This window comes from Pteronotus mesoamericanus, unplaced genomic scaffold (assembly GCF_021234165.1).
Source record: "Pteronotus mesoamericanus isolate MK-2021 breed Mesoamerican mustached bat unplaced genomic scaffold, CSHL_Meso_final scaffold_408, whole genome shotgun sequence".
NCBI lineage: Eukaryota > Metazoa > Chordata > Mammalia > Chiroptera > Mormoopidae > Pteronotus > Pteronotus mesoamericanus.
The window spans coordinates 1,176,559-1,197,033 of NW_026555315.1; the positions used below are offsets into that span (position 1 = coordinate 1,176,559).

General features: G+C 70.2%; 1 protein-coding gene across 3 annotated transcripts in view; it reads right to left on the reverse strand.

Annotated features, from left to right (window-relative positions):
* Window positions 1-65: 65 nt before the first annotated feature.
* Window positions 66-20,475, reverse strand: part of BAIAP2 (BAR/IMD domain containing adaptor protein 2) — a 50,107-nt gene continuing 29,697 nt past the window's right edge. Inside the window, exons 7-15 of one of the 3 annotated variants that reach the window (XM_054593241.1) lie at window positions 11,443-11,595; window positions 9,532-9,756; window positions 9,195-9,396; window positions 8,474-8,675; window positions 7,680-7,748; window positions 6,976-7,138; window positions 6,083-6,117; window positions 3,788-3,832; window positions 186-231 (exon numbers count right to left, since the gene is read on the reverse strand). In XM_054593241.1, coding sequence (XP_054449216.1) covers window positions 3,805-3,832; window positions 6,083-6,117; window positions 6,976-7,138; window positions 7,680-7,748; window positions 8,474-8,675; window positions 9,195-9,396; window positions 9,532-9,756; window positions 11,443-11,595 — 1,077 coding nt within the window. In that variant the 3' untranslated portion in view covers window positions 186-231; window positions 3,788-3,804. Of the gene's footprint in view, window positions 232-3,787; window positions 3,833-4,114; window positions 5,552-6,082; window positions 6,118-6,975; window positions 7,139-7,679; window positions 7,749-8,473; window positions 8,676-9,194; window positions 9,397-9,531; window positions 9,757-11,442; window positions 11,596-20,475 lie in introns of those variants that run through there. The other 2 variants (XM_054593239.1, XM_054593240.1) reach the window with 2 other exon arrangements.

The following is a 20,475-nucleotide window of genomic DNA, read 5'->3' on the forward strand; positions in this document are numbered from 1 at the left end:
CCTGGTCGCAGGGGCAGTGCGGCCCTGCCCAGGCCAGACCGACGCGGGAGTAGCGCCAGCAGCTGGAGGGTGTGGAAGAAACATTCTCCGAAGGGCAGCCGCGCAGGTCGTAACAACAGAGCTTGGGGTGGGGGAGGGGCCGGTGGGTGCAGCTGTGGCCGTCAGCTGAGCAGGGGGGCAGACCTGTCGTTGGTCACTGTTGGCTTCAGCTGGACGCTGGCGAAGGGATTCCTGAGGGGAAGAGGAAAGCGGTTCAGTGGGGAGGGTGCAGGCACAGTGTCCCCAGGACACCAGCTCTGTAGGCGGCACCATCCCAGCCCCCGCGGCCCAGCCTCCAAGCTGGGGGCGAGGGAGGGCGCTGTCCACAAGGCCCGTGTTCCCGAACTGCGTCTGCTCACCCCCAATTGAACGATCAACCCTCCCAGGGCAGGGCGGGCGGGGGGGCGGGGCCCCGCTGCCGCCCCCGCCACGCCTGCCCCGGGGCCCAGACTGGGTCCTTCTCGGTCCCCAGCGGGCCGCATCGAGCCCAGGGAGCCTCCCGCAGGCCTGGTGGCCCTGCCGCGCCTGCCCGCCTGCAAGGGCCACCCGTCAGCACGGACACAGTCTAGCCCCTGCGTCCCGGTCCCGGAGGGTGGCCGGGCCTGCCCCCCGCCGACTGGACACACACAAGGCGCACGCACACTGGCGGCCGCGGGCCTGCTGGGTGCAGCCCACGGCCCCTGCGGCAGGGCTGGCTGTCGCCCGGGGAGCCCCCCACCCCCGCACGCCCGAGGCCGCAGCTGACGGACAGATGGACGGCCAGACAGGAGGTGGAGATGGAACGAGATGGGCACGAGGGGCCAGCGCCCGGCCTGGTCCTCAGGAAGCCTGTCCTCGGAGTCCCCCAAGGCTCAGGACAGCAGGCTGGTGACGTCAGGCAGCCCCAGGGGTGACAGCACAGATGGCACGTGGGACACAGAGGGCTCGGCATGGACGGGACACTCCGGGCAAAGCGCGCGGCCCTGCGGCCGTTACCTGGGGCGCGGGTGCTCCGGCACGGCCGGCCGGCGTCCACGGGGGCTGGGTGGGCGGCGGCCGCTCCGGGGGCAGTGCCGGAGGGCACGGGGCCGGGGGCCGCCCTGCGCCTTCCCGAGGACGCGGCGTTTTCTAAGCGGCCGAGGCGCTCTGGACTGGCGTTTTAAAAGGGTGAGTTACTGAGAGGAGACGGCCACACAGGCAGGCGTCGGCATCTGCAGGGCGACCGCTGAGAGTCGCCTGTGAGGGTCTTCTGATTCGGGCGTCGCCGCCCTGGAGGGACGGGCGCTTCCGGTCCCGCAGGGGCCCAGGCTCCGCCCGCTGGGCCGCTCTTCGGCTCCGGTCTGCGCCCGCGCGTGTCGGGGGAGCTGGCCACGGCGGGGGCCCCGTGGGGCTTCCCAGGGCCGGGCCTGCTGTGACCAGGGCTGTCGGCCCCTCTGCTGGCCGGGGTCCCAGACGAGGGCTCCGGGGGACGGCAGGAGGGCCTGGGGGCAGGTGTGCACACCTGCAGCTGGGGGCCGAGCAGGGGCCTCTGAGCAGAGGGAGGGTGGCTCCGTGGGACCGCAGCCAGGGGCCGAGCGGCCTGGTGGGTGGGGGCAGCGCGCCCCCACCCCCGACTCCAGAGTTCGCAGCAAGTGGGACCGCGGTGGCAGACAGCGCCCGCCGCAGGGGCTGCCACAGGGCCAGAAGGCCCCACCCGGAGGGTGTCTGGCCTCGGGCCTAACTTCCCTCATCTGCATCCCGATACAGCGCGGCGGGCAGCAACCCCCCGCCCCCGGCCTGCAGCCTGCACCACGCGGGGGCTCCCCGCAAACCAGGCCGGAGACCGGGGCGGGGGCAGGCACTCCCACCGCTCAGCACCAGAGGGAGGGCACAGCCTCCTCCCAAATCTACTACCTTCTGGAATGTCCTACAAGAGAACCCGCTCACGAGCTACCCTGGTGAGGGTGCCCGTGACCCCGGCCCGGGGCTGGAGTCCACAGTGAGAGGACAAGATGGGCCCCAGACTCACTGCAGATTCTCCCGGCCACCGCCAGGGCGGGCGCCAGGCCAGGCTTCCTCCCCGCGACACAGGGCAGCAGGTGAGGACAGGCCTGCACACCCTGGCGGGGCTCTGAGGGCACAGTGGTCCCCTCACTGAGAGCCACCGAGCAGCACCCGAGTGGGGACGCAGGCATGTCCAGTGGTGGCTTTCACACACAGGTGGGTCTGCTCTGGGCGCGGAGCAGGCCCGAGGTCCCACGGGGTGAGGGGCAGCCCACGGGGACACTGAGCTGCACAGGGTCCCGCCCCACTGTGCCGCCTCCCCAGCCCCCGCCAGGGGCAGCTTTCAGCCCCATGAAGCGCATGTGGCCGCGGGGGTGCAGCCTTGGGGTGGTCGCTGAGTCCACTGCGCCAATGGCAAGTGGCACCTCTGGGGACAGCCACGCCTCGGCCGCAAGCAGCCTCCGCCCTCGAGAGTCAGCGCAGGGAGGCCCTGGAGAACCTCCTCGTGCGCCCACCCGCTGGTCCTGCCCAGCGTCGCCCTCCTGGAACCGGGTCCTCGGCGCCCTCCCCGGCCACCCGCCTGGCTCTGGCAGAGCTGCGCCCAGTCCTGCAACTGGCCAGAGGTGGCTCCCGGCGTGCGCCCCCAGCTGAGTCCTCAGGCCGGGCCGTGCCCACTGGCACCCAGGGCCCGCGTACGCGAGGGGCCACCCTCATGCCTTCCGTCTTTCTGGCGCCTTCAGAGGCAAGGCCCGCGGGCACGCAGCGGCGCAGGCCGCTCCAGGGAGGGGGCAGAAGCACGAAGGTGGCAGCCGGGGACCGACAGGCGCGGAGCCACAGTGAGGGTCCTGCCCTCTTCCCAAACGCCGGGCACCGCGCTCCGGCGCTTCCCAGGACGCTCCAGAACTCACACCTCAGCTCACCAACACAAAGGCAGTGCCAGAGAACCAGAGCCCAGAGCGGCCAGGTCGCCTGGCTGCCCGAGGGGAGGCAGGCGCTGGGGGTCAAGTGGTCACCATCCTTTTAAAGGATCAGGGTGCCACCGACACAGGGTCCCCTGCTCAGTGACTTGGGGTGGGGGACAAACAGGCAGCGGTGGCCACCCTGCGGGGAGGCCCAGGGACCCAGGAGGGTGGGGCCCCGCAGCCCTGCTGGCCGCCGGGGCTCCCTGAGGACAGGAAAAGCCCGTCGCCGGGAGGGTGTGGGAGGCGGGCGAGGGCCCGGCGTAGGGAGCGGGCACAGCCCCTTGGAGCCCGGAGGGCGTGCGGGGCGGCGGCGGCAGCGCCCCCGCCACCACTGTCCCCAGCAGGGCAGACGCGCCCTTGCTTCACACACCTGTGGCCCTCGCCCGCCACAAGCCATGGAGCTGCCCCTGGTCCCAGCCTGACCTCCCAGCCCCGAGACGGGGACACAGCACCCAGAGCTGGCCGGGCAGGCTCGGACCCATGCCCGCAGAGCCCGGTCGGGACGCAGCCAAAGGAGGCAGACGCCCGATCGCCGGTCCACCCTGATTGGCCGAAGCACCCGGCAGAGGCAGGAAAGAGATCCAGGCAGACGGCAGCCCGACCGCGCCCAGCAGCAGGGGAGGGGCCCCAGGTGGCAGCAGAGCGGCCCGGACAGGAAACCCGTGCGCCCGCGGAGCGACCGAGGGGAAGCGAAGGCCTGGAGCCCGAAGCAGAGCAGGCTGGCTGACCCTCAGGCCCCACCCTGACCGCCGGCAGAGGCCAGAGGGTCTGTCCGCAGCCCCTGCGAGCGCAGACTGACCCGCGCGGGAGCACCCGGCACTTACTAACTGGAGACGGCGGCTCAGAGCCTGGCCACGTCCGCGTCAGGGCTGCAAGGGAACACAGGGCTGTTGTCGCAGGTGCGGCCACCGCGGGCCTGAGGGCTCCGAGGGGACAGGGAGGCCGGCGCAGCGCGGGGGACGCGGGGCCCGGGACGCCAGCACGGGGCCAGCCCCGCAGCCCTGCTCACAGGGCGGCAGCCACCACAGGCGTCCCACAGGGACAGCAGCGAGGGGGGCATCTGGGCGGGGCTGGAAGGAGGCGCTACACCCAACTCGATGCAATAAATAAAATTTTTATTCAAACCACTGCGGTACAGGGCACAATTCAGATTTTAAAAAAGAAACGGGAAAAATATCTTCAGCACTTTACATCTTCGTTCGCGTGTCCGGGTCTGTGCCGACCTCCATCCACCGAGCACGGGGCCCCCGATGTGAGGTCTGTCCGCAGGGTCCGGACACCGCGCGGGGCTCCAGCACACAGATCCAGGCTCCGGCTTCGAGTTCTCCTTACATATAAAAGGGTTGGTCTATGTCTTGAATGGCTTCTGTCGCAAACACTACTGGCCACGTTCTGGTCCATGGGAGGCTTTGCTAAGTCACATCGTTAAAGGAGCGTCCACAGTGTCCGGGGGCTCCCGCGCCCAGAGGGGTCTGGGGGCTGCCCCCTTGCTTGCTTCCTGGGTTCAGGGTGTGAGGAGGCAATACCAGTAGCCTCTGAGTCCTGCATGTCTCTTTCTGAAGTCACCAAGACACACAAAAAGACGAGCGTTTTAGGGGGGACGGGGGCAGGGACTGCCTGCTTCCCCCAGGGCGGCAGGCGCGGGCGGTGCCCAAAGCCGCCCTCCTGGCACCCCTGCCCCGTGTGGCCAGGGGGCCGAGACTCCCTCACGAGGCCGGTTCAGGAACCAGTTCCCAGAATGCGGGGGGCGGGCGGTCTCCGGAGGTCTTTGGAATGTCCGTGTGCGGCCGGGCGGCGCCTGCTCCCGACCCCCTCCCGCCAGGGCACGGTGTGAGGCTGCCACGCCGGAGTGACGCTCACACCCTGGGCTCTGGACACCGTCCCATGGCATCCACAGAGAAGGCAGGTCTTGGGAGCCCGGCCTGGTGGCGTGGGCCGGGCCCGGGCCACGGCCTCCCTCACAGGAGCGGCCAGCTTCCTCAGGAGGCCCTGGGCGCGGCGGGGCCCTCGGGCGGCGCCCACGGGAGCCCCGGTTCCTTCCCTGTCCTGACAGATGGTCAGCGTGCGCCGGGGGAAGTCAGATGCATAAATAACAGTACGCACACCGGAGTCCATGCATATCTTTTTTGTTTTCAGGAAAAAAAGTCCTTTTCCTGTTTTCAGCTTTTTTGTTTTTTTAAAGATTTTTCTTTTTCTTCAAACTTCAGAGCTGGCTCGCGGCGAGCCTTCAGGAAGGGGGCTTCAGCGCGTCGTGCGCGCAGCGGACAGGGAGCAGAGGCCAGGACGCCCGCCTCGCTGCCGGGCTGGCAGGTCCCGCCTGGCGGGACACCGGGGGGCGTGTAAACACGGGAGCAGAGCTGGGGCAGCACCATGGACCCTGGGGATCTCAGAGTCGGGGTCACCAACCAAAAGGCAAGAGGGGGCAGGTGGGGAAGAGAAACGGCCCGAAAACAAACCAACAAGAGCCGAGGAGGAAACCGATGGAGATCAGACAGATTTGGGGGGGGGGGGGCGCGCGGAAGCTCTTCCGAGCAGCAGCTGCCCGTGGTCAGCGTCCTCACACTGTGGACACCAGCGTGCCGCTGCCGCTGTGAACAAAGCAAGGACAGCTGCCGGGCCGCGTGCCTCCCCCAAAGCAGCCTTCTCAGCAGCTCAGGGTTGGCTGGCCACCTGGTGACCTGGCCTTGGGGGAGGGGTGACAGGAGAGGCCCCAGAGCCAGGAGGGCAGAGCCCAGGTGGGGTCCCCGCTGTCGGTGCCGAGAGTGGACGAGGCAGGCCTGGACCCCGGGAGGCGGGGGAGGGCCACTGCAGGGCCGCGGGACCGGCCAGGCAGGCTCCACAAGTCCCAGCTCACACCCGCCGGCTCACACCCACCCACAGAAAGCACAGAGCGCGCACCAGGAGGAGCCGCCCCTCAGCGAGGTCCTGAGACTCAGCCCGCGCCTTGGGATATGGTGCCCTGCCTGAGGGCAGAGAACAGGCACCCAGGCCCCGCTAGCCCTTAGCCCGAGAGGGGACTGTGTGGCTCCAAACAGGCTTCCCCAGAGAGGCCGGGCCGTGCCGGCCCCGCCCCGGGGCGCCCTCCCTGCAGCCCCCAGCAGCACGCATGCGGCCCTTACCTGCTCGTGGCCCGAGCCCCGTAGTCATCCAGGCCCTGGGGAGGAAAGGCGGAGGCTGCTCAGGCCGGGCCCGGGGAGCCACGCAGGTCTCAGGGCCGGGCCTCGCCTGCCCGAGTGTGCAGGCCCGCCTGCATCAGAGGGCACAGAGCTCCCCCAGACAGAGGTGACCCCCCAACGCAGTGACGCCCCGTCTGCCTGCAGCCAGCTGTGGCCTGGGGGGCCTCGTGCTCACAGCCCAGGCAGGACCAGTCGTCTGCCGAGCCCTCCACGCGTGCCCCCAGTGGGCGGGGCCCCGTGAGCGCCACAGCCAGAGCGCAGCTGCAGGTCGCCCGGTGAGGGCACCCGGGTGACGCATCCCGGGGCTCGTGGGCAGTCTGAGGGGCCACCCCAAGGACCCTGGACCCCAGAACAGCGGGGTACGGGCGGAAACCAGGGCTGACAGGGGCTGGAGCGCGAGGGCGGCTGCAGCGGGCGGTCACTGCAGCCCTGGCTGCCTGGCCTTCGAGGCGTGTGGGGACACCCCCTTGGCTCTTTGCAGCGAAACCAAACTGAGGCCGGGATGGGGAGAGCAGGGGGCGGGGGCAGGCACCTCCCTGGGCGGATGCGCCCTCGGCCCAGGGGGCGCTACGCGAGATGGGACGTCCCACTGCCCAGCAGCTGGCCCTGGCCCCTCAGGAAGGCCCCGGCCACGTCCCGGCCTGGTGCGGCAGATGTCCCACGGCTCTTGGGGAGAAGCTCCCGGACACCAAGTCGCCATGACGCCCCGGCTCCTTCCCAGGGTGCGGGCGGCATCCAGCGTCTAGAGGCCCAACCCCCCAGGCCTGCCGGACACCCGGGCTGCCCGTGCAGAGCCTCAGAGGGGCTGCATGGGGCCCCGGCCGGTCCAGGCTCACCTGGGAGAAGGCGGGCACGGCCACGCTATAGGGTCGCTGCTTGAAGGTGTTGGCCGTCGCGGTGGGGAAGCCCCGGGAGGCCGCGCCGTAGTCGGGGGGCGGGAGGGCCAGGTCCTCCTTGTCCAGCAGGTTGCCTGTACTGCTGCTCTTCCCCTGCTGCAGGCTGCGGGGGGTAGGGGGGTGGTTGTGGGGCTCAGGGCCGCACTCAGCCCCTGGGATGCTGACAGAGGCGGCGCCCTGGCCTGCGGACCCTCATTCAGAACTGGGCACGAAGGCGGGCGGAGACGACACCCGGGAGGCTTGCGGGGGCTCAGCCCCCCGGCGCCCCCCCCCCACAGCACGCGTTCAGCCCCTGCGCCGCTCCCAGGCTGGTCTCCCACTCTCCCAAGCACCTCGGCAGGGTCTGGGGGCTTGTGGGAGGCGGCTGGGCTCCTGCTGCCATACCTGCCCAGCAGGCGTGAGCAGTGCTGGCCCCGGGCCGGCGTGGGGAAGGACAGCCCCGCGGACGGGTCAGTGGACGAGGCTGCCCAGGCCACGAAGGACCCCCAGGGCCTTGGGCGCACAGCATGGGGCACAGGCAGCCCAGCCAAGCTCACTATGCTGAGAGGGCCTGGGCCCCTCCGATGGGTGCTGCCCACAGCACCCCGTCGCCCCACTGCCCCCGTGCAGAGCAAGGGCCGCCAGCCCGGGGCCAGCACGCTCACCTCATGTGCAGCCTGTCGCTGCCGTCGCTGTCCAGCACCCGCGTGTAGGAGAAGGGAAACCAGCCCCGCCTGCAAGAGAGGGACCGGGTGAGCGCAGTCGGCGCCCGCAGTCCCCTGGACCCCCGGCCCGGGTGCACGTGTCCGTGGACGGGACACGTGCCACTGCTCCCGGAGACCGGACAGCCCGGCCTGCTCCTGGGGCGCGTCCAGCCCCGCCAGGCTGTGGAGATGAGCCCGGGGGGCCAGCCCCACGGGAGGATCCTCGGGGCCCCTCCCAGGGCAGCAGCGGCCTAGGGCCAGGGCCAGGCTGATCCAGCCCCTCCCCTCTGTTAGGGCAAGCGGGCGGCAGGGCCGACTGTCCCCCGGGGTCTCCATTTCCCCAACAGATGTGCCCAGACTGCAGCAGTGGCAGCGGGAGGCAGAGCCCCGGACAGGGCAGCGCCTAGACCGAGCCTCCGGGCGGCAGCTGTTTCACGGCGCCGTGATGGCGCGGCCTGTCGGACCCGGGACCCGATGCGACTTCTCGGACCCAGCCCTGCCCAGGAGAGACGTGGGGGAGGCTTGACCTCTACCAACGGGGAAGCCACCAACCTGCCGCCAGGGAAGGTGCCAGAGGAACACAGCCCCGGGCAAGTCGGAGGGCGGGGGTGAGGGAGAGCTGCCGCGGGGCCTCCGTCAGGGGCGTCTGCACTGCCCGGCTTTGCTGCCGTGGAAGCGCAGCGGCCTCCACAACCGTCCTCAAAAGGGCTGAGGGCCACCAGGACACCAGGGCCCACGTCCCCGCGGGCACTCACATCTTCGTCTTCTCGCTCTCGCCATAGTGCCAGCCGTCCCGCGCCTCAGGCACCAGCAAGGTGATGAGGTCGCCCTCCTTGAAGCTCAGCAGGGTGCTGTTGTCGCCAGCCGCGTGGGAGAAGATGGCCTTGACCCGCATGCGGCCGTTGCGCTCCAGGCCGGCCGCCATGGAGCTGGAGCGAGGCAGCGTCTTGTTCTCGGCTGCCGGAGCACGGGCGGCGTGAGGGCGCCCCGCCCACGGGGGGGCCAAAGGCGGGCACCCTCACCCCACCCAGCGGCCCCAGGGGGACTGGAGGTGGGCCGTCCACCCTGGTGGACTCAGACTCTGCAAGGGCCTGGGTGCTGGGGACGTGGAGCGGCTCAGACTTGCCACTCATCCCGAGGGCGGAGCTTCAGCCCTCCTGCCAGCGAATCAGGAGACCTCCCGCTAGGCCCCATGGGGGGTGAGAGCAGGTCCCAGGAGCGGGCGCTGCCCTGTCATCTCCTGCTGCCTCCCCAGAACCACCCATCTGCTCTGGGCAGGGCCCCACCCCTGGCAGGTTAAAAAGGGAGCCCAAAAGGCCCGAGGGTCCGGGATGGACATCTCAAAGGGGTCCCCAGGAAGCACGCGCGTGCACACATGTGAGCCTTGGGGTCCCCTAACCTCCCCTCAGGTATGCTGCCACTACTGGGGGCAAGGGTGGGTCCGGGGCCCCAGCGCAGCCCCTGTGGAGCCCTTACTGGTGGCGTAGCTGTTTTTCGGGGCCACGCTCTTGCGCACGGGCAGCGTGTTGGAGTAGGAGTCGCTCATCTTGGTTTGAGGCTGCGGAGGAGATGAGGACTTGGGCTGGGCCACCTTGCGGTCAGCCCAGGGGCTGTAGTCCTCGCTGTCCGGGCCCGAGACGCCGTTCACGATGGGCGTGTTCTCCTGGGCGGACAGCCGCTGTGGGGAAGAGGCGGCAAGGGCGCGGGGTTGCAGGGGGGCCCGGCCGGCGAACTCGGCGGTGGCCGGCGTGGAGGGCCCCCGGCCCAAGCAGGGCCGCCCTCCCACGCCCACACGTGGAGGCCAAGCACTCACCCCCACAAATGGGGCCAGCTCAGGGGGCACCGGCAGGGGCTTGGCCCCCGGAATGGGGTCTGAGATGACGAGGCTGGACTTGGAGGCCGACAGCGTGCCAGGGAGGATGGCGCCGTTGCTGCTGGCCAGCTGCTGCATCAACTGCACGGCGCGCTCTGGGATCTTGTTGGGGTCGGCGCAGGCCTGTTGCCACAGCGGCAGCTTCTGCGCCAGCAGCTCCTTGCCCTGAAGCAGGGGCAGTGGGGAGGGCGGCAGTGAGGGACGGCCGCAGGCTCTGGCCCGTCCCGGAGCCCCCCCTCAGGGCCCGCTGACGGCATCGGGTGCGGCCCCAGCCCCCGGGAGGTCCCTTGGGAGACAGCCCCCGGGCACCCCAGGCCAGAGCCGAAGCTGCTCCTCACGGGGCAGTGCCTCACCGCCCCGGGGGAAGGGCTGGGCTGACCAGCACACCACGCCGTCGATGGGTCCCCAGGAACAGGGGCAAACCAAGGCCCAGCTGGTGGGGAACCCCCCGGAGCCCAGGAAGGAGACGTGGACAGAAGGTGGCGGCAGAACGGCACACCCCTCGGGGACACACCGCCGGGTATCAAGAAGGGCCAGGAGTCCCGGCCGGGCAGGGGGCCACGGGAGGGCCTGCGCGGCCAGGGGGCCGTCGGGGTGGGGAGGGGCTCGGCATGGCCACACGGGAGGACGTGGGCGAACAGCCCCGCCGAGCGGGCTGTGGCCCCTCCTCGCCTGTGTGGCCAGAGGCCGGCACAGCCTGCTCAGGGCTGCCACCCGTTGGGGAATGAGGCTTGACTGGAACCGCGTCCGTCTGCACATTGCCTGCGGCTGCTCCCACCACCAATGGCTGAAACTGAAACTATTTACTCTCTTAACTCTCGGTGGAGGTCAATGGCCGCCAAGACTGGGTGCTGGTGAGAAAGGCCGGCCGGGACCTAGCGCCAGCAGGGACAACTGCCCTTGAGCGGCTGCAGGTCTGAGGCAGTCAGAGTGGCCCAGGGCCCCTCCGACAAGGCTCCCAGCTGCAGGCCCCGAGGCCACGTGCTAGGGTGGCGGCTGGGTGGCAGCTGGGGGCCGGCTGTGGGGCACGGGCTGAGGCCCCGCCTTGGAGCCCAGCCCCCAGCTTGCGCTCTCTAAACCCACCCAGCAGGGCCAGGCCCACTGGCCTAGGAAGTCGGGCGTCACCCCTCAGAGACCGCGGTACCCCGAGGACCACAGCTTTCCTGGCCTGCGGCACCAACGAACCTGCACTCGCTCTCCCTGACCCGCACCAGGGCCCAGCTGCCACCAGAGGGCGCAGGTGCCACCGCAGCCCTCCAGGGGCCTGCTCTGAACACTCACACCCAGAACCCTGCGGGCGGCGGGGGGCAGCACAGGGGGAGCCACGCCCGCGTTCACGCCCAGCTGCCAGCGAGCCCTCCCCGCTCCCCCGGGGCTGCGGCCCTGGCTCTCCTGGCTTTGCACCTGCGGCAGCAGCAGCGCCGGGCGGGCCCGGGCAGGCAGGAGCCTCTCCGTGGTGGGAGGCACGTGCCTCCTTGGTAGCCGGGCCACAAGGATCAGCAGGGAGTGTGCGTGCCCACTGATCTGTGGGACCCCGCAGGCCCCCAGCACCTGGGGCGCCCAACCCCTGCCTGTGGGTGGGGGGCCGGGCCGCCCACCTGCAGGGAGCTCGTGTCCCGGGGAGTCAGCGGCTTCCCTGAGGGGCCCCTGGCAGCGCGCCCCCCCCCCCGAGGAGCTGGCTCCAAAGGGGACCCTCTTGTGGGCTGTCGCTGACACTTCGCCCAAAGTGCCCGGCAATTTCTAAGAAAGCCTGCAGGCTCCGACCTGGTCCCTTCCCTTCTAGAACCTTCCACCCCAGAAGCTCGAAATGCCCGGGGACCAGCACAGAGCAGACCGTGCGAGCGGCCGCACCTTGGAGTGATGCGCGGCAGCACTCTTGGCCACGGCGCACTGCTTCTCCACCAGGAAGCAGAACCTCCTCCGCTCCTCGGTCAGTGCCGTCTTGTAGCCGTCGGACACGTAGCTCTCCAGCTCGCCCTGCTTGCTGCTGATGGCATCGATGTACTGGTGGGGGAGAGAGCGGGACACCGTGAGCCAGCCACAGGACCATGTCCGGTCACGCCCAGCCTGGGGCAGCCCCTGGCCCTGCGCGCTTCCCACCCCGGTGGCCCCTTGTGCCTGGCTGCCCACGGTGGCCCGTGCGGCCGCTGGGCCTGCCTCCAGCAGCACCGGGGCAGCGGCCAGGCTCACTTCCGAAGGGGTCTTCCCAGGAAGGGGAGGGCGCTGCTTGCCAACTGGGCACCGGGCTGGCCCTTCCCCGAGGCCGTGGCCCACACCCCGGTGCCGCTCCTCTGTCCTTCGGCCTCGCCTGAGACTCCCCAGGCCCCAGTGGCCTCACCGAGGGAGATGGCAGAGCCACCCTCGGATCCAGGAGAGCGGTGAGCCCCGTCCCCTCTGCCCAGCCACCCCCGGTCTTGGGAGGAGGTCCCTCTGCAGCCCCAACACCCCAGCTCCGTCATGAAAGGCGGTTGGGCGCAGCCACTCTGGGCTGCCTGGTGGATACACACTCGTCTGTGAAGGGTGCTCTCCGCACCCCCCTCGTGGGGACCTCAACCCGGTCAAGCTCCCCGTTTCCGGAAGCGCCAGGCTCGCGGCCTGAGTTGTTGGCTCAAGGGCGGGAAGCGGGAGGGGGTGAGCAACGTCCAGTGGGGACGGAGTGTCCGCCTGGGCTGAAGGTGGGGGTTGGTGACAGCTGCACAGCCGCGTGACTGTGCTCAGCGCCCTGAGATCCCAAACAGTAAACTTCACATTGAGCATGTTAACAAAACCTAAACAGTCCTTAAAAACCAGCATCAGCAAACCTTGCCCACGGGAACCACCGGACAGAGAGCCGAGCACTGTGACACGTGGCAGGGAGGACACAGAGAGGGGCGCCCTGGAGGGAAAGTGCACAGAGGCCTGCGGTGGGGGCGGTCACTGCCCTCGCCCGCCCCCAGCCTGCGGGGCAGGCCTTGGCCAAGTGACCTGCCGGGCGGGACGCGGTGGCAGTGCGTGGCTGCGCCGCCTCCCACAGACCCAATCCCAACCGTCTGAAGCTGCCTGGACCAGGAAGGCCCTGCCAGCCCTGGGAGCCGCGGGAGGGATCACACACTCACACGGGGCCCGGCTGGGGGCGGGGTCGCCGCGCGCATGCATGCGGACTCGCAGGCTGGAAACTTCTGGTAACACAGCTGCACCAGACCGTGGCGGCGCGCCATGCTGCGCACCTGTGCGCGGGCGGATGGTCTGCCGGCCGCGGGCTTGTCTGAGAGGGGCTTCAGCAGAGTCCGCTCTTCGCAGAGCAACCCTGTGCCCCCTGCAGGGGCGAGCCCTGGCGAGGGGGCCGCCTCCCCATGAGCTCTGACTCAGCGCGGGTGGGCGGCGCCCAGCCCAGGCAGGTGGCACAGAGCGGGCTGCTTTGCAGCTGCTCAGCTGGAGGGGCGAGGACCTGCCTTGGGGGCCCACCCCCAGCGCTGCTGCCAGGCTGCGCTCTGCCAGGGGAGCGGGCCACACCAGCCCAGGACGGGACCCGCGCAGCCTGGCGCTCTCTGCCCTGCAGGCCACCCACCTGCTCGCAGTGAGCTCCCTGAGGGCGGCCTAAGTGCACCTCAAATAGCCACCCCCACCAGACCAAAGCCACAACCCCCAGGAATAAGGCCCTGACCCCAGACCCCGATGTGCCTGAGGGGACCCAGGACGGCACCTGGGGAGGGCGGGCAGGCGGGCTGGCCAGCCCTGGAGGAAGGTCTGAGCCCAGGCGAGGGTCTGGCCGGGGTTTGGGGCGGGCGCTCTCCCCGCCTCCGCGGCTCCGAGGACCCCTCCTCCGGTTACCCTGCGCGTGCCCCCTGCTCCTGCCCCAGCGCTGGCAGGACACGGGGATGGGAGCCTGCAGACCTGGCACCCTGGGGACCGTGCACGGCTCGGCGGGGGAGGCTGGGAGGACTCCTTAGAGGTCGCCTGGTTACAGCGTTCGCTAGGGCGCCTGCCAAGGGGGCTGCTCATCGCAAAGCCCCTGAGGGTCTTGGGAGAACGGGAAGGTGTGGCCGCCCAGAGCTGGGGACAGTCTGGGTAGAAAGGTCTGGAAGAGGAGGGGCTTGCTGGGGGGTTCAGTGCAGGGAGAGTTGATGCACACCCCCGCGCCCCCACCCTCACCCACCTGGAAGATCCCTGCGGGGTCTACTTCACGTCTCCCCCCGCCCCGGGACCGTCGGGAACAGCGGGGACGAGCACTCCTCGGCCCCTGTCCTCACACACGGGGCGGGGGGCGCTGAGCCCGGGGCCCAGGGGCCCGTACGGGGGCGGCCCCGTGAGGAGCTCCAGGAGACGGCCCCGCCCGCCCTGCCCTCGGGCCGTCACTGCCTGGCGTCCCTGGGGGCGGCTCCAGCATCCCCCCCAACACCGGCCTGGCAAGCTCCGGGGGCTGCGTGGGCTCAGGAGAGCTAGGCCCGCGGAGTCCCCACACCCAGGCCTGAGGGGCAAGCGGCCTCCGGCAGGACGGTCCGGGGAGGCCGCCCAGAGCAGTGGCCAGCGTCCTCTACGTGGGGGCTGTGGAGCAGAACAAGCAGAGCTTCGAGCAGTTACCCCAGGACAGCGACGCCGTGAACCGGGACGCGGCCCCCCGGGTGCGCCGGCCGCAAGCCCGCTGCTGAGCGCAGCTCCTCACGAGCCCAGGCCCCCGGGCACCCAGCGGGCCTGCGGACGGTTTCTGGGTTTCCAGGCTGCGGTCGCGTCCCCTGCATCGGCAAGGGCGCTGGCCTCATTAGCAGGGGCTGGCAGCCGCCCGAGCAGGGGAGGCGTGGTGTCTTATTTTTAAGATATTTCCACTTATTCAAAGACAGGTCTCAAGAGGAAACCAGGAGCTTCAGCAGGGTCTCCCCAGGGACCACGCCCGATGGGAGGCAGGCAGGACAAATGCCGCCCTTGCTGCCCAGCCCTGGCAGGCGGCCACCCGCCCAGCTGGGGCCGTGGGGACAGGAGAACTGCCGCCTTCCACCAGGGGTCTCGGGCCGCTCAGCGCCCAGCAGCAGCACGGAGCGCCCCGGCCAGGGCAGGGCCCTCGCCAGCCAGGACGCGGGGCCGCCAGCTGCTGCTGGGGAGGGACCACAACCTCCCAGGCAGAGCCCGGAAATCTAGGCCACGTGAGGCGCTCCCCCCTCGAGGGGGATGGAGAGGGACCCCCAAAAGCAGAGCATCCAAGCTCTTTGGGCAAGTGCAGCGGGCAAAACTGGGCCTGACCCCCGACGACTGAGCAACAGGCCCCGCCCCGTCCCGCCCGCCCCTGCCCCTCCCCGCTCAGCGGGCGCCATGGTGACGGCTAGAGGAACGCCAGGCTGAAAGCGCCTCAGCCCCGCAGGCTGCTCCCACTTAGTCACCCGGGGCGGAGCGGCCTGTGATCCGAGAAGAGGGATCGGTGCAGAGTCCCCTCTCCCAGCCAAAGCCGGGGTGACTCAGAGGTGGGGGAGGGCCTTCTAGAACAGGCCCCCGCACGGCTTCGGCTGCAGCTCCCCCGCTGGGCCGCTGCGCCTTTCCCACGTTCAGGCCCCCTGAACAGCGGCGCATGCGTGAGAGTGCACCAGGCTGCCGCCGCAGGCGGACTGCTACTCCGAGCTGACGACGAGGGGACCCGCCCCGCAGGCTGCACTCGGTCACTGGGTACCAGCTGGCTGCAGCCAGTGGCTTCCCTGGGGCTTAGGGCCAGGCCTGTGCCCCCTTCCCTGGTCTGATGGGCCTGGCACTCAGGCCAAGGACAGAGGTCAGTGGGTGAAGGTCCCCCGCCCCCGCGGGGCCACGGGTGTGCCACAGTTCGGTGGGCCCTGAAGTCCCATTTGAACACAACAGCTCCGAGCAGGGCCCCAGCTGGGGATGGGCAGAGGGGCGACGGGGCCGCCGTCCTGTCCACAAGCCCAGCCCCCACTTTCCGGGGAAAGGAAGGGCGCACCGCTGTCACGAGGCTGGCAAGTGGTCCACGACCCGCAGATGCCGGCTGCCCACGCTCCGCCCAGCCCCTGCACACCGGCCCTCGGGACGTGCTGGCAGCCGAGCTGACAAAAGCCCAGGGAGGGGCACGGGGCCGCCGCGGCCCACACCAGCAAGCTGGGTGCCCTGAAAGGGCCTGAGACGCACAGACCAACTTGTCCCCGAGCTCCCCGCGATGGGTCTCGGCAAACCATGGGCACCCCTGAGCCGTGGCCCGGGGCGGCTGCCAGGGAGCGTGTCAGGGATCCACACTGGCTGGTCTGGGGTCTGCTCTGCCCCTTGGAGCCTGGGGGCCAGTCAACGGCGCACTCTGATGCCTGAATGCTCTGGGCTGCGGCTTCCACATCTGGGATGTGCGGGAAGGGCCAGACCGTGTCGCCCAGGGGGCGGCGCCCGACCGGGCAGCTCCTGCGGCCACGGAGGTTCTGCAGGTGCCCACGTCACGCACGATTTCAAAGGCTTATCGGGAAAGGAAGACGCCAAGTGTTCCATTGCTGGTTTTATACAGTTATGTGTTGAAAAACCACTCCAGGGATATTCAGCTAAATAAGATACATTGTTCAAACCAACTTCCCCTGCTTCTCCCCCCATTTTTAACGTGCCCACCTCAGGCGTGCAGTGACAGACGCAGCGCGTCTGGTGCTGCCCTCAGAAGCCTCTCCCGGCTCCAAGAGCAGAGGCTCCGCGCTCCTGCCTGCACGGCCCGAGGCGGCGCCCACCCGGGGAGGCAGGGAGTTCAGACGGCCCCAGCGGCTTGGCCCTGCGGTTCAGAGGAGCAGAGTCCTTCCCGGCCACCGGGCTCTGCAGGCAGAATCCCCACAGGGGGCCCTGAGTGTCCTGATGCCACCTCTGGACACGGAGGCCCCTTTCCCCGCCAGGTCCCGGCCTCTCGCCTGCGGAGGCTGCCTGCACCCAGGGGCCTGAGGGGCCAAGGGCGAGGTGGGGGCGCAGGGCTCCAGCCACCAGCGCTCGTCTGACGCCCTGCGGGGACGGGACGCTCTGCTGTTATCTTTCCTGCCGACCTAAATTACGGTTATTTTGTTTTTGCCTTTTTAATTACACATCCCTTAAATAGAAGGCGCGTTCCCCTTTCTCAGACCGCGATCGGGACGCACGCCCCTTCCAGAACGAGGGGGGGCGGGGGCGATGCGGTGAAGGCCAGGCCAGGCCGGGCGCTCACCTGCCTGCGCGGCCACCGGTGCCTGGCCCCACGGCCTTCTAAGGCCCACTCGTGGCTGGCACCGCACCCCTCGCCCACGGTGTCAGAGAGGGGCGTGGAAGGCAGACCTGGACCTGAGCGAGCCCTCCCCGCAGGGCGGCACCGGGGCACCTTCAGCCCCCAGCGGAGGGAGGCCCACCCTGCGCCTGCCCCCACCAGCCAGCAGCTCCAGGGCTGGGCCGCCCGAATGCCCCACCACCCTGGGGCCTCAGCTCTTGGCGCTCCGCATGGCACGCGTGCCAGAGTGCCGGGGTCCCACGCCCGCCCAGGCGCCTCCCGCCTCTGCTCCCTGGGCGCTCCCCCACCTCTGCACTTGAGGCCCAACGCTGCCTGGAGCCCTCGGCAGCTCCTCCCTCAGGCCCCAGAGCCTGTAGGTGGGTCGGAAGGACACACGGGACCCCGGCCTGCCCCCCCCACAGCGCGCGCCCTCAGAATGGGGGGCCACTGCCGCGCTTTCCGACAGCCCTGTGCCCCCCCGGGGCGCAGGCCCAGCCCAGGTTCAGCGAGTCCTGATCGAAGCTGGGCTCGGGGTGGGGACGAGGGAAACGAGAACGGGGAGGATCCCCACCCGAGTCCCCCGGGGCTTCCAGGAGGAAGACCGTGCCCCGAGCCCGACCGGCCTGCCCAGAACAGCAGCTCTCGGGCCGGCCGCACGCCTGCCTGGACCCTTCGGCCGGAAGCCCCGGACACAGGCTGGCTGCAGCCAGGATGACCTGCAGGTGGTGGGAACACAGGCCAAAGGCACAGGCCCACCAGAGAAGGGGGGTGACCACGAGCCTCTGGGCACAGACCCCCACATCCCCCACCACGGTCTCCTCCACGGACGGCAGGCCCACCAGCGGCGACCGGGGGTGCTGGCCGGGGGGCGGCCTGGGGGCGCCCCTACTTCTGGGGAGAACCGCCCGCCCCAGTTCGCGGCTCGCGTGCCTCCGCGTACTCGTTCCCTGACCTATAATTAGAACCAATTCGGTTCGTGGAATTCCCAAACCTCAGTCTCAATTAGCAGCAGCTCTTGAAAGCGGCCGGCTCTGACCCAGTCCCACTCCAGGGGAGCTCACAACTGACGGACAGACGGACAGATGGACGCCCCACATTCCTCTCTGGGGAGGAGTCTAACCGACTGCACCGCCCTCCCCCACCCGCTTCGCCGCCTCACGGACGGTGGCTGCCACACTGGGGTCAACAGGTCCTCGGTGCAACTCGGGCCACGGGCCCAGGGGACGCGCCTGGGGCGCGCTCAGCAGTGCGGGGGCCTGGAGGGCAGCGCGGGCAGGGCCTGCGCTGGACGGGTGGCCCACGAACGCCGCCCTCACGGACGCTTCCTGCCCACGAAGCTCCGCGGGGCCAGGGGCTGCCGGCGGGCCCGGCTCCAGGCGGCACTAGGTGGTCCCAACCATCACGCTCGTGAAGCAGCCCCCGCCGCCCAGCTCCGAGCAAGCCCACGCCCGCAGCCACGTGGCGCCCACGCCTGAGAAAGCAGTCATGTGGGCTCGAGTCTCTGGGGATGCCTCCTCCTCCTCTGAGGGGGCCTGTGGGGCAGCTCGAGGCAGGCTGGGCTCTGGTGCGGCTCAAGGGTCCCCAGGCGGAGCCCTACGCCCCCCGTGGGGTCCTGCGCTGCAGGGGAGGGGCCCGCAGGGCACAAAAGCCCCCAGGATGCGGAAGGGTCGCCAGAAGGACCAGACGAAAGACCATTTGTGCCAAGGCCCCACCCCCAAGGCGCTCCCCAGGCCATGCCCACCGCCTGGGCCATGGTCCGGCTTCCCTCGGCTCAGGGACGCAGGCCCATAGTCCACACCTGCCGGGACCTGGGACCCGGGACCCGGCCCCCGCCCGGTGACAGCACGTGGGCATGCCTGACCCTCCTGTCTCCGCTCCAGGCTGGAGCAGCTGCTGAGGTCCAGGGCGCCCCGCCGCTGGGTGCCCGGGAGGCGACACGGAGCCCTTGGAGCACATGTCTTTGCAGCTCACGACGCCCGGCAGCTCCAGCAACTGCAGGGCGTGGCGCAGGTGCTGGGGCCCTGAGCCGCTGTGGCCCTAAGCCAGGCTGCGGGGGTCAGAAACAGCCCCCACCGGGCGGCCGTGGGCCTCCTTGGCACACGCTTTGGGATGCTACACCGCGGGGGAGCCAAGGCCTCAGCGCCAGAGCAGGCCTTCTGCCTCCCCTGAATGAACGACTGGAACGGCGGGGCCCGTGCCGCACCGGCACCGAGGGGCACAAGCAGGTGCCGCGGCCTCGGTAAAGCCCGAGGCGAAGGGCCAGCTGGGGAAAGGAAGCCTGGAGAAGCGACTGACCGAGGGCGCAGGGGAGGGCGGGGCAATTGCTAGACCAGGGAGGCAGGGCAGGTGCCCCACCCTCCAAGCGGGAATCGGAGACCAAGAGCGTCCTGAGCTCGCCACGGCTGCACCTGAAGGGCAGAGCTGGGGTCCAAACCCAACTGCCGGGGCCGGGCGGCTGTGCCCAGGTGGGGGCAGCCCCGCCGGGGGAGGAAAGCTGCTGTAAGTTCGGGGAGGTAGGGGTGGGGGCTGCCGGTGACAGAGCTTTGTGGGGTTGGCAGGGCTGCACCGAGGAGCCCGGGCACGGGGAGTCTCAGTCATGCAGACCCTGGGATGCGGGCAGAAGCAGACACAGCAGGGCTGTGCTGACTCGGTAGAAACAGGGTCTGGCCTCGGGGCGGCCCCCCGCCCACGCGCCCCCAGCTGCTGGCCTGGCCCTTCCCAGCAGGGGAGACTGGCCGAGGCCTCTGCCTTTTAGCTGCAGACCCAGACGGCTCCCGGAGCTGCTCAGGGCAGCGCCCGCTGGCCAGGGGGAGGGCCCGGCTCGGGACGGATCTGAGTCCGCTGCAGCCTGGGCGAAGCTTGAGCACGCTGTGCTGAGCGCGACACGCCCGATGCAGAAGACCACCTGCGCGTGACCCCATCCACACACACGTCTGGAACGGGTCCACACAGACAGCGGCTCAGGCAGTCGCTGCTCATGGGCACGGGCCGGCTGCGCCATGCGGCGCTAGGGCTCTGATGTGGGGTGGGGGGCTCTGAGTGTGATCACGACCCAGGACCACGCACTCTGAGGGGATGGACCATGTGGCACGCAGGTTGCAGCTCAGTGAAACTGCCGCCATCGGGCGCTGCGCAGAGTGGGGGGGGCGGGGAGCAGGCAGCAGAGCCTGACGCGCCCGCCTCGCATCCCGCCCGTCCCCGGCCAGTGCTGGGGCTCCCTTAGGGCTCTAAGCAGATGCGCTGGGGGTGCTCCTTCTCTCCCGGGCAGCGGGGACACTTCCCTGGCCAAGGGTTTCAGGAAGCAAAGTCGCAAAGCTCAGCGAGGGTGGGACGAGCACAGAGCGGCCCCAGTACGCGTGCGTTCCTAGGCTCCACCTAGAAGCCCGCTCTGGGGCAGCCCACTGAGCCCACTGAGACCGTGGCGGGGCCTGGGCAGCGATGGGGGGTGGGGGGCAGCCCGCAAGACTGTGGATGCCCTGGCGGGCACACTTGGAGAGCAGGGACCGCGTCTCCGCGAGGCTGAGAGACGCCCAGAAGAGGCCGACGCTGGGCCGCACAGCCCCCGCCCCGCCCACCTGCACAGGGCTGCTTCCCGCATGGGGCACTGTCCCCACCTGTCACCCAGTCTGTCCTCTCCACCGGAGCCCCCGACACGGAGGGGCGCAGCGCTCAGGTCTGCCTGTGTGCACCACACTCTGCAGGGGCGGGGGCGG